The sequence below is a fragment of the Acomys minous genome, assembly GCF_964271855.1.
Source record: "Acomys minous genome assembly, chromosome: 19".
NCBI lineage: Eukaryota > Metazoa > Chordata > Mammalia > Rodentia > Muridae > Acomys > Acomys minous.
In genome coordinates, this window is record NC_140499.1 from 800,045 (window position 1) to 813,658 (window position 13,614).

The 13,614-nt window shown below is 36.2% G+C and overlaps 1 protein-coding gene across 1 annotated transcript in view; it reads right to left on the reverse strand.

Annotated features, from left to right (window-relative positions):
• CPB1 (carboxypeptidase B1) overlaps positions 1–13,039 on the reverse strand; it is a gene marked incomplete at both ends in the record, with an annotated part of 30,657 nt that extends 17,618 nt beyond the window's left edge. Inside the window, 3 exons of the mRNA XM_084769653.1 lie at positions 5,745–5,869; positions 12,808–12,883; positions 12,975–13,039. Coding sequence (XP_084625779.1) covers positions 5,745–5,869; positions 12,808–12,883; positions 12,975–13,039 — 266 coding nt within the window. The remainder of the gene's footprint in view (positions 1–5,744; positions 5,870–12,807; positions 12,884–12,974) is intronic.
• Between the last annotated feature and the right edge of the window lie 575 nt (positions 13,040–13,614).

Genomic DNA, 13,614 nt, shown 5'->3' on the forward strand with positions numbered 1-13,614 from the left:
CCCCATGTCCCAGAAACAAAATCATTACCACCAATGAAACAGGACAGTTGGCCACTGAGGGCCAGTCTTCAGGATTTTAGGAAAACAACTTACTGGTTGAAAGTTCAGAAATATTAACAGCATTAAATATTTATTAGATAAGTGACACTGGGTTTAAAGAACTAGTGTCTTCTTTGCTCTTTGGCTGGCCTGAGAATCTAATAGTTCTATAGCAAGGCAATATTAAAATGGAACAAAAAGAGAAAAAAAGAGCCCCAGGGGCCTGCCTATTCCTATAAATTCAGTTGAAAATTTCTATGGGCATGTGTGATCATGTAGTTATCTTTATTGCCCACTCTACTTTGAGTAGGAAGTATGCTTGGGAGGGAAAAAAGCCTGACCATCAATGTCCTTGATCACTGAATATTACAAAACAAGATCAGTTTGCATAAACTTCTGTCATGCACAGTTCAGCCTTCCAGTCATTTTATCTGACATGAGAGAATTGCAGGCCCACATACAAGTCTCCTTTCCTTCTCATAGACTTAAGGGCCCCAGTCAGGAACACCCTCTGAGTCTTTCATATAGTCTCCCTCCATTTGGTGAATTTGAGTATGAGCTTGTGTCTGTTTGTGGAAAATGCAATAAAATAATACTAAATAGCTTATTTGAGTGCATAGAAATTTCTTTCTTATGACTTAACTCTCTTAATATTTAAAAGATGAAAATAAACAAGTCAAGAGTTTACCTGGGCAAAGAAAATTTTCTTTGGAATAGTCATTAAAACTTTGTTAGTGAATTCGACTTCTGCAATTCATCAGGTCTCACTGGGCTGAGAGAAAGATATCAATATGGAAATGTTCCTGTATGAAACTCCTAGGGAAGAACCTGATCTCCACAAGAATGTCGCAGCTCCTAGAAGCTGCCTGAATTCCTTTGCTAAGGCTGCCTCCTCCATCTCTAAAACCAGCAATTGCAAATTAAGTACTTGCTTTGGGGATGAAGATGCAGACATTTGAGGGACCATCCTGATTATAATTGCTTTCTTTGTATTTGGCATCTAAACTAGGAGGCTAAAATTTGAGGGAGAAGTAAAAGGAATCATGATTTCAGAATAAAATGCTCAAAGTAATGGTTTTGCTCAATTTATGTATTGACTTCTGAAAAATCAAGGACTCCCTAGCTTTAATTTCATTATTTGAAAATGGGACTTTTGATTAGATCATACTCAATGCCCTTTTCAATTCTGAGATTAACGAAACCCCATTGGTCTTGGTTGTTTACATAGATGCCTTCAAAAGTAGGCACAAAATCTTTTTATTTACAAACTTTATAAACTAAGAAAACAGAAATACTGAATGTTGGGCTAGAAAAAGATTTGGAAAGTGATCTTCAAGAAAAATTAATAATAAAAAGTCAGCAAGCAAAACAAAACAAAAATTTTAAAGCCAAAACCAACCAACTTGAAGAGAACTTTAAGAAAACAATTCTATTTTAATACCATGAGACAGAAAAAACAAATATGGCAAAGTACAGATAAATTTTTCTAAAAGGAAGAAGGATCCAGTAGAAATGGCAGGTGATTTATACTTTTACTTTTTATTTTCCCAGTGCTTTTGTCTGAGGCCAGGGCCTTGCATATGCAAGGTAAACATACAGTTGAGCTGTATTTCTCCTTTTTAATATTTTAAGATGTGGTACATATGTAAGTTAGGGAAAATATATCCTAAGTTAGTTGCTCCTTAGAACTCCACAGACTTAAGACTTTCAGTAGACATCTCGTATTTAAAACTATAATCATGGCCGTTGCTGATATTTGGCAATCAGTGTTGAGGGAAGGCAACAGCAAAGCACACAGAACATAGAGCTATCCTTTCAACACAGCCGACCTCAAGTTTCAATGATTAGAAGAGTACTTAGTAAGTTTGAAAGACTACTGATGGCATTTTATTTCAGGGAGAGGAATTCTTTTGTTCTTATTGTGTTAGACAACATTTTAATTAAGAATCATGACAATGAAGTATTGAAAAAGTTTTTGGAAAGAGCATCAGAAGATTTGTATCATTTAGAAATTTTTGTCAGATCATGAACTATTATGGAACAAAATTTAAAAATCTGTAAACTGTGGTTTTATATTCAACGCTGTGTCCTTAACTATAGAGAGACTGGGAACTGGACATGGTTGATCAGGTTGAAATCCAGTGCTGACTACTTGAAATCTGGGGCTTACCTCAAATGATCCTTTGCAGCCTGTGGTTAGTTGCCTTTATTAGATTTATAACAAAGATCTACTTTAGCTGTATTAGAAAATATTTTTAGAAACAACTAGCTACTATTATAAATACAAAAAAAAAACACCTCTTTAGGGCATCATTGTGGCTTTAAAATATACAGACATATACACTTTCATACACTTTTTATGATAGTGCTATTAAATTTCTTTTTATTTTTTAAGAACATGCAATCAAATTAGATCAATAAAGTACAGAACATTATGACAGGAAAGGAAAGCAAGACATAGTGTAGTTTTATCCTCCCCCTCCACTCACACATTTTAGATTCTGGAAAGTGGATTATTAAATCACTGATATGTGACCATTATTCAAAGATACTTACCCACCCAATTTTTTAATTTTATGAAAATATTATGTGTGTGAGTATCTTGCCTGCATATATGTCTATGCACCATATGCCAGTAGTGCCCATGAAGTCCATAATGGGGCATTAGATGAATTGGAACTATAATTACAGATGGTTGTGAAACACCTTCTGGGTACTGGAAATTGAACCCTGGGTCCTCTGCAAGAGCAGCCAGTGCTCACAACTGCTGAGATATTTCTGTAGCCCTATACAGTTCTTCAATATGAAGAAAAACTTATGGGACAGGCAGTTAGCCAAACACAGTCTCACTCTGATTTGAATAAGGGGAAAACGACCTTTTTGGAATCGTTAGGAAGGGATTTTGTATAGTACAAAAGTACAAAGGGTAAAATGTCTTCTACTGCCCACCAAAACTTTCTCTCAACTTAACTTCAGACTAGAAACTACAGGTTGGCACCATTCCAAGTCTTTTTGTACTTAAGGATATAGTCTTGGCACATGAAACTACAGTTTATCCTGTTTTTAGGTATACATTTTGAAATTTGGCTCATGGTAAACTCATGGTCTGATCAAAATCATTGAATGATACAGATAATGGGGAAGAGTGTGTAAACCACTGGACAGAGCTGAAATATATTTTGGCGGAACTTGTACAGTTGATGGTGTCCGTATGCAAAAATGAGTTCTGCAAGTTCTTGCCAATGAAAAACTAGCTGTCACAAATTAATTACTCTATGGAGTAGTGACAAGGTATTGTTTGTGGTTACATAGTTACTGTGGGGTGATCTACCAGGATTCCTTGGGACTTTCTATTCAGAAAATTATATGCTACAATATTCTCAGCAGAAATGCAAGCATCAACAAGATATAATCCTTAAGGAACACTCTACAATGCACAAGACAATATGCACATATACGCGAATGAAGTCTGCCACTAGCAAAAGGAAGGGAATCTTTTACTTAATAATCTTAGTGAAGACTGACTGGGGGTCGGAATGATTTCACTGGTGTAATATAAACAGAATCAAGATCTCTAGTGATATAGTTCATTATCACTGTTCATTGTTTTTTGTGAGAATTCTATAGAAACTCATCTTTAAAAAAAGATTTATTTATTTATTTATTTATTATTGATACAGCATTCTGTCTGCATGTGTGCCTGCACACCAGATGAGGGCACCAGATCTCATTGTAGATGGTTGTGAGTCACAGTGTAATTGCTGGGAATTGAACTCAGGACCGTTGGAAGAACAGGAAGTGCTCTTAAACTCTGAGCCATCTCTTCAGCCCTAGAAACTCATCTTCAAGCAGGTTATTAAGGCATCTCAAGCTGAGAGTTTAGAAGTCCTTGGTAGATAGTAAGAATAAAATATCAGAAGTGACTATTAACCATAATTTGCAATTTATAAAGTTATATTTCGCTTTTTAAAAAGATAGCCTCTTTAAGGTCACATTTTGATATTTTCTTCAGTAACTAAATCAGATAAGGCACAATATGGAGTGAAGCAGAAATACTCTATTGGGCTGAAGAGATGGCTCAGCAGTCAAGAACAGGCACTTCTCTTCTCAAAAACCTGAGTTTGGTTCCCAGCACCTACATCAGAAGATCTACCACAGCAAGAAACTCCATTTCCAGAGGATTTGACAGACTCTTCTGGCCTCTGTGAGAACTGCACTCATATACACCCTGTCCCCAACACACTTATTTTTCAAATAAGGAAATAAAAAGGCAAGTGCTTTTTCCTTCTTTGAACAATAGTAAACTAGAGGAGAACTCACAATAATAGTATGTTGCTGATTAATCCATGTTTTCTTTGCTCATTGTATACTCTTCCCATTAGTTAGGAAACTGAGCTTGGGAAGCTTAAGCAGATCTCAAGGTCTCATGACAGAAAGTTGCAGAGGCAATGATGGGCTCTGGTCTGGTTTTCTCCAAAGAATTTTTTTTTGTCTATGCTGCTTCTGATCGGCAACACAAATTTTATAGTTGACTTCTGATGTGTTCCTCGACATGAATACTATTTTCCATATTGTTAAGATGCAAACAAATCAACAAATTAATTTCTGATGTTAAAATAGTTTAGATATTTTCTCAAAATATAATTAAGATTTAAACGTGTGGTCATGGATTGCTGGAAAAATATTTGACTATCCTGGATTGGGGCTCAAGGAGTTCTTTCTATCCCTTGGTCCTTCCCTGAAGGAAGTGCTCTGTATTGTCCTAAGATCAATTATTCTCTCCTCATCCTATACATGACACTAAATCAGTATGTTTTTTTAAAACTTCATTTGTTTTCTGTCTACATAGCTTTGAGTTCTCAACTGAAGCCTCATTTTAATGGTCATTTTTCTCTTAGCCATAGATTTCATTTATTATGATTATTCTTTAGGTCTCTGATTTTTCTAATTTCTATCTTACACCACTGCCTCCTTCATGCAAAGTCCTAGCCACCCTATAGAGACATAAAAATGTAATGTTTTTGAAGGAGCAGTCTAACGAGGTTAGCCAGCTCCACTCTTGTTATTGAGAGTCTACATTCTTTTCTTTTGGCCCTTTTTCATGTCTCATGATACTAGTAATGGGGTCTTTAAAAAGGATATATTATCTTTAGACTTATTCTTAAGCTAAAGGAATATGAGGAGCCCTCACTGCCCACAAGATGTGTGGTTGGTTACCCAGAGAGAGGATTTGATGATAAAGCTATATCCAGGTGATAAAAGTGTCTATGGTTCACTCTCTATATCATTCTTCTTATTCTTTTTTTTTTTTATTTTAATCTTTTTGAGACAGGATTTCTCCATGAATCCCTGGATGTCCTAGAACTCTCTCTGTAGGCCCAGCTTGCCTTGAACTCACAGAGATATGTCTGGCTCTGCCTCCTGAGTGCTGGGACTAAAGGTGTGTGCCACCCCCACCCAGCTTCTATATTATTTATAAAGCAGTATTAGGTCACATATTTGGCTGATTCAAGACTGAAAAACATTTTCATTAGAGCAATAACTGAACACAAAAGCCACTAAGTCTTAATCTATGGAGTCTAGGGCCAGCTCTGCCATTAACTTTTTGTGGGGGGGAGGAAATGTAGTATTTTCCTTTCTCTGGGTTTTTCACAGGTTTAGGTAAAAGGGGAGAGATTTTTAATAGCTGTAGAGAATAAACTTACTCATAGTAAAATTCATTCTCCTCCAGAAAGTTCTCCACAGTGGCAACATCTTCTGCTTTAACATGAAAATCAACTGTTGTGAGAGGTTTCACTTGCGTAGCAGAATCTGGTTTCCAGAAATCAATCTGAATAAAAAGGTGATAAATATCTATAGTTCAATGGAAAATTAGAATTTGAGAGCATATTAATGCTCTAATCCATATAATTATCTTAAAACTTAAATCATTTAGAAAATCTTTTATAAATATCTCCCTTGAATTAATAAGGACCAACCAATTTGATGATGATAAAAATATCTACAAGGCTGGGGAGATGGTTTCATGGGTAAGAATGTTTTTTTGCATAAATATGAGGACCTGAGTTAAACATGCATAGATTATATGCTATGAAGACAAGCTGAGTACGGTTGCATGTGCTATAACCCAGAGAGGGGTAGAGACAGGAGAATCACTAGGACTTGCTGGCCACCAGCCTCAGTCCAGATTCAGTGAAAAAATCCTGTCTTAAGGAAATATGGCAGAGAATGATAGAGCAGAAAACGACACCCCACTCTGTTCTTTGTGTGCACAGATGGGTGTATGTACTCTCACACACTACATTATCAAAAATACACATACCTACTCACACACAAATACATATAGACATATACAAAATTAAAACATTGATTATCAAAAAGCATGAATAACATAGTTATTTCTCATAATACCCGTTAATTGCAGCATTCTCTAGCTGCCCTTTTCTGTTTTTCAAATTCATGGAACACTTGCTTATTATGAAAGCAGTCTCTGTGGTAATGGATAAAACTGCCAAGCAATAATAAATCCATTACAGACCAAAATGATAGATTAGAGAAACTGAGCCTTACCTTAATTTAATAGACTTATTTTCATAATCTTTGAACTTATTTCTACGAAAGTCACAGTAATATGAGCCCAAGAGAATCTTCCTGATGTGTTCTCTACTGTGGCTAGAAACAAAATACTCTGGGGATCCAGTAGTACACTGAGATTCCTATCTTATTCATTAACTGTTATTGGAACTTATTACATAATGGACTTTTGGTTGGTGACACAATAATGGGTGAACCAAATATAATATTTGTCTTCCTGAGGAAGACTTTAGAGAAAATAGGAAATAATAGTGTGACTGATATATTTGATTTTTCTAATGCTATTATTTACTTATATAGAATCACAAATACCCATATTCATGGAAAAAAACCAACTAGGTTCTACTTCCTTTTGTATGTATGTTTTTCTATTTATTGTTTACATTGAACAGAGGCCTAGAAGTCTGAGATAAATCTGACATTGGCTTTTGATTTACCATTGTGTCTTACTCAATACCTGTTTAGATGTTCACAAGTTAGTCTCAGGTGAAATTTTGAGTTCTGGTGATACTTGGGATCATTTCTGGAAAACTTGTAAGTAAAACTGAGAAAAATTGAAGATTTTACAGCAGAAACTGAGGAGAAAAGATTTTAAGGGTACCAAGTTTCTGGTGTACTTTCATGGAATCCAGTAACTATAGATGGTCCTGCTGAACTTGAAATCACTGTACTAATCCAATGGATGGGGGCTATACGGGATGCTAAGTCAACAGAAGGCAGGGAGGTGTAATTCTAACAAGAAGGATTCTAGAAGAGTAAGTATGGCTATAACAGATACTTGAAAGGATGTTTTATCAGTGTGTAGAAAAAGTGGTTAAAGAAGAAAGCTGAAGTAGGAGGCTTGCAGCTAAAATGATAGTGGTGACAGTATAAAGGTATTCCACCACAAACACAGAGGAAGCTGGGGTATAGAGACAAAGCAAGCACTGTAAAGTAAAAAGCTTTGACAACAGAAGAGAACGGTTTGTTGTTTGTTTTGTTTTTTGTATTTGTTTATTTATTTTTGAGACAGGGTTTCTCTTTGTAACAGTCCTAGCTGATCTGGAGCTCACTTTTCTATGCCAGGTTAGCCCCAAACTCACAGAGGTCTCCCTGCCTTTGCCCCTGAGTGCTGAGATTAAAGGTATGAGTCACCATACCTGGCATAGAAAGTCCATTTTTGAACATTAGCTTTAAATTTGTGTTTTTGTCCTTTCAATGTCATCTCATTTGTAGACACAGGGACTTAGCAGTGGAATCCTCAAAGTGTCGGTAGCCAACATTGACAGAGTCTATCTCATTCGTAATTACTGGGCCTTTATAGTCTGCTCTAAACCCTGCAAGAGTCATGTCTCTTCTGGGGCTCTTTTCCCTAGAAACAGGAAAAGCCAAGTATATGGTCCAGGTTGACAGGAAGTGCTGTAGAAATAACTCAAGACATTTACTGAGTACATGGCCTTGGGAAATAACTGTCTAGGTTTCCAACCATCATACATGGGATAATTTTGAAATGCATGGTTTGTACCATTTCCTGAAGGTTTTCTGTGTGCTAAGCTCCAGTTATTTTTTTGTGACAGTGGTTTAATAATGCTGTGTTGACTATGTTCTTTTCCCTTCATCACCCCTACCCTACTTTTTTTTTGTGCTCAGTGCACTTTTCAAATGAGAACTTTAAAAAAAAATTTGAATCAGGGTCTGTTCTAGAAGAGTTTTTATAAAGATGTTAATTTTCCACTCAGAGCAACAAAAACCTGCATGATATGTTTGGTGATGATGGTTCTAGTATAACCTTCCTTTTGTTACGAACCTGAAAATTATTTTTTTCTGACTTCATCACTTGCTCATTTTCTTAGCTCTGTCAAATATTAGAACACTATAGGGTCTGTGTAAGATTTTCATGAATGTGTCCTTAAGAATAGTGGATTCTTTAAGAGAACTTATTATAATGTTTGACAAAACTTGCAGACCTCATTTGAGGCTGCTCAATATTTTCAGTTTGAAGAGCTAAATATAATCCAGCATTAGAGTCCTTGTCCCTCAATGGGAAAGCTCTGAGCTTGGTATGATTTCTAGCCCTGCAAAACAAAACAAGAATAGAAGCAAAATTTCTACTTGATGTGGAGAACATTGGTGCCATCATCAGGTCTGTGAATATCCACTCATGTGAAACACTGTAAGTGTGATGCAGACCTCAAATCCTGGAAATAGACACATTGCTTCCTAGGAAAAGGAACCAGAAGACTGCTCTTACAGCAGTTACCAATCACCATGTGGTTATAAATGAGAAACTCAATAACATAAGGAGAGAGTGAATTCAGGAATTATAGTGACATGAGGATGAGAAATAGGAAAGTGAGGCAAAATATGAAAAATTGAGTTATATAGGCTATTGTTATAAAACTGAAGTTATAAAATGATACTACAGAGCAGTGAGTGACAGATTCACATGAAACATTTGTTGGGTGATAATGAGCTATCTTTACGTGATAATCTTGTGAGAGTATCAAGCTCGTCAGTAAGATGATAGGTAAGTTGAATCCTTACTAAAATATGGTACTGGACTATCACAAAGATGAGATAAACTAAGGGATAAATCTGAAGTTCAGTCTGGCTATGTTGCTCAACTGATAGAGTGCTAGCTGGACACAAAGCTCTGGATCTAGTCTCTAGCCCTGCGTAAAACCATACATGACTGCATATGCCTCTAATCTCAGTACTTGGAAGGTAAAAGCTAGAAGGTTCAAAGCCATTCTCTGTGATGTAGCATGAGCTACATGAGACCTTTTCTCTTTTTTAGAGGCTTTTGTGGGAAAGTTCTGCAAATAAAAGCACACATACTGGTACTATGGATTTTGGGCTTTTACACATATGCACAGATTTGTTTCACACTGTGACTGGTTGGGAGTCAAACACCTAGTATTTCTCTCATTTATATTGAGAATTTTGTTTTCTTGAGTAGAAGTAAAGCAATTTATACTATAGACTTAATTCAGAGAACAGGAAGAAACTTTCTGATATGTCAACAATAAAGGAGATAATGATAGTGTTACTCTAGACAGATAAAAATATACTTGAAACTCCAGAAACAGAGAATGTAGGAAAACCCAGAGGATAGATAGTAACTTTTACTATACATATCTTGATTTCTTAAAAGGATCAATATAATGTGAGTACAAGTAGTAAAATAAAACCCTCACTCTACAATTTCAAATGATGACAGAAAATGCTGAAGTGCAATGTGGCTATGATCCTTCAACACAGTGAGCTCTTAAAAGGACATGCTCAAAAGCTTGGAGGAAGGACGCACTGGCCAAGGATAAACAAAAAGACTAGATGCCCCTTTGATGATCTTATCAGGAAGGCTACATCCCAGAATACACCACACCTACATGATCACTAAAGAGAATTTAAATCTTTTAAAAATTTACATTGGAAATAAAGAAAAATATAAGAAAGAAACATGTCTAGAGTATGTTACTTCAGCTGGAGGAGAGCTGGCCTTTTTAACACTTCTTTGGCTTCCACTTTTTCCAAGATTTTTCTACTTTCAAAGAGAATGCTGAGGTTCAAGGCAGATAAGGATAGAACTGATTATACTGCCATAGAAACCGTACCCAAAAGCTCCATCCAATGACAGCAGCCATTAAGTAGTTACATGGTACTTCCTAATTATTTCCAAGGAGCATACTTATATTCTAATTTAAACTCTTGCAACAACTCTAAGAGGAAGATAATATTATCACCATTACAAATATAACAGGTGATGTGCAGAGAGGAGCACAACACTAGCTACAAGTAGTATGACCAGAAACTTAACCAAGTGAATCTGACATCAGTCCCTGTGGTTGACCACAATAAAATAAGACAATTTAGGTGATTAAAACATTATGGAAGACAGGAGTGCAGTATTGAGGAATCAAAAAGTTCCAGGGGATCACTGGGGAATGAAGGAGTTCTTTGGGAAATAAATGAAGCAGAAGTGATAGCCCCTGGGATTTGTCATTGTCATTGTCATTGCCAAGGTAACACCCCTCTTCCTCTTATAGTAGGTAGCTGAGCATACTTATCCTAAAGAGAACAAGCTGATAAATCACTTTGATTATTTAATGCCATACACGGTACATTGGAGACTGATGACAAATATGTATTGATTAAATGAACTGTAGTGAAGTCTCTTTGTGTGGACTCCTTACTGACCCAATGTTTCCTTCACCTATGAAATACATAAATTAAGAAATCATGCTTGGCCAGGCATGATGGCCTGTATTCCCAGCACTCTAGGAGTCAGGGGCAGGAGCATCTCTGTGAGTTTGAGACTAGCCTTGTCTACAGAGTCCAGGACAGCCAAGGCTACACAGAGAAACCCTGTCTTGGAAAAAACACCCTAAACCCAAAAAACTGAAGACCACCCCTCCTGCCTTCCCTTCCCCCCAAAAAAAAGAGAAAGAAAGAAGAGAGAGAGAGAGAGAGAGAGAGAGAGAGAGAGAGAGAGACAGAGAGAGAGAGAGACAGAGAGAGAGAGAGAGACAGAGAGAGAGAGAGAGAGAGAGAGAGAGAGAGAGACAGACACAGAGAGAGAGAGAAACAGACAGACAGACAGACAGACAGACAGTGAGAGAGAAAGAGGGAGAAAGAAAGTACACATGATGGAGGTGATTAGAGATTAAAAGCACTGGATGCCTGCACTTCCAGAGGTGCTGGATCTGATTCCTAGGACCAACATGGTGGCTCACAACCATCTGTAACTCCAATCCTGGAGGATCTGATCTTATTCAAAGGATTTTAGCATGCTGAAAATAGTCTATAAAAATAAAATTTAGCAAAACAAGTATAAAACCCTGAAATTATATTAAAAATGTACAAGTGCAGTAAAACAGGACAACTTGTTTGAGGGTGATTTCTGTGAGAAAAAAAAATAATGGTTTGTATCGGATCTAAATTTAGTAGAAGTAGAGTGTGCTTTAAGATCCTTAAGGTGTGGAAAAAGTATGTTAGGTTCCAGTAATAAATGTCTGCTTTACAAACAAAGGCAGGAAATAGACCTGTAGCATGTATCCAGCACACTGCCAATTTAGAAGGACACATTTTGAAAAAGAAATAGAAAGATTCAGCTGTTTCCAGATTTGACCAGAATGCTCCAGACTCTAAGTTAATACTAGGAGAAATGATAGAAAGGCACAAAAAAGATATATTTTGGAGGTAACTCATAGTTGACTCAGTTGATTTTAATGAATCAAAGTTGTTAGGAATGCACCTTCCATCTTGATGCACTAAAATGGAACACAGTGTAATATGTTTCCATTGTCCCTGAAAACAATTAAACAAGTTTCCATCAAGGTTGGGAGGCAGGGGTGCTACTTCCTAGAAGGAAATTCGAGATTTGAAAGCAAGGTTAGAATAGGTGACTTTATATTTGTTTTCAACTTAAAAGTTCACATTTTATGATTATGACACTTCCTACCATTTACTTCACTTCTCCACATCTGATGATAGGTGAATGGATGGGTGGGTGACACCTAGGAGCTAGGACATTGTTTTAGGTCATATAGTCAAGGAAAACCAGCACTGATCTATGTGGTGCTATCTATACTAAGGATAAGATTTTTGCTATACTGTATGTGTAATTAAAATGTATATTCCAACCACATAGACATTTTTTGGGTAGTAAATTTCATTTTTTTAAAGCAAAAGAATAATATGGAAATTGCTTCTGCTTTTTACTCTTTTTCTCCCTCAAATCATATCGTTAAGTCAGCCAGAATCAAGGTCAGGAAAATTCAAGTTGTATGATTAGGAATCAAAGAAAATCAAAGGGAAAAGATTACACATGGGATATGGAAGTGAATTTGAAGTTGGACAAAAGCCCAGTTTTTTAGTCTGTTCCAAATTGAACATTTTTCTCTTTTGTCTTGGAAGGGAAGTGACTCGCATGTTAGATGTTCCATGACCTTCAAGACAACTCATCTAACTGTCATTGTCAGTTCTTCTGAAAGGTTGTGCAGATTTATAACACCGCAGGGCCTGTCACAGTCTAATTTAAGCAGCAAAAGAAAGCACCGTGGCATTAAGTATTTTCCAAGTTTTATTTCTTGCTTCTAAAAATCCTGCAGGGAGTATTTCATATCATTGTTACTTGATAGAATCAGAGTAAGGCTGGTTTTAACATTAGTGTAAATTAGAGAACTGTTACTTTACCTGTTTGGTGTTGGCCAGCTCCTGAATTAAGTTGATGTCATCTTCATCATGTACACTAACACGAAACACCCGGTTGCTAAATGGTAAAAATAATGAATAGAAAGTTCAATTTCAGCAATGTGTCCAAAAGCTAGTAAAACTTACATTGTACAGAATTATGAACTTACCCATCAAATTGATCCTCAGAAGCATGAGCCAGGGCCACACTCAACAGAGCCAGTAGCAGCAACATCGTGCTTGACTAGGAAGGACTACCAGGCAACCCGAGTACTTTCTGTATTTATAACCCAGAATGTTCCTTCTGTTCCTCACCTGAATGAAAAAAAGGGGCATTATCAGATCTTGATTAGTAATTTTCCTGGCACAGTAACCTTGGTAGGCATTTAAAGTCTAGGAAGTTATCTTTTTAAACACCTGTAGAAAGAGCAAATGATCTCACGTTCAATTGGTTTAATTTACACATTAAAGCTAGAATCATTTTGGGGGGGGGATGTTAAATAAAATCTATGTTGTAGTTTTTTTATTTTCATTTTAAATTGAAATCTACATACACCAAGTAAGGTAGATTTAAGTACATTTAATGGGCTTTAGCAAAAGGCAAAAGACATTTCGTAGCTAACGTTTCCATTGGAACCTTTCTTTGAATATACTTAAACTTTTTTCAAGCAATTACTACCAAAGTTTTATTTTTTTATATTAATTTTGCCCATTCAAGCTTCACATAAATGAGATTATTTTTACTGTGTACATTCCTTTGTATAACAACTTATATTATGTCTTTAGATTAATCATTTTTTCTTTATAATA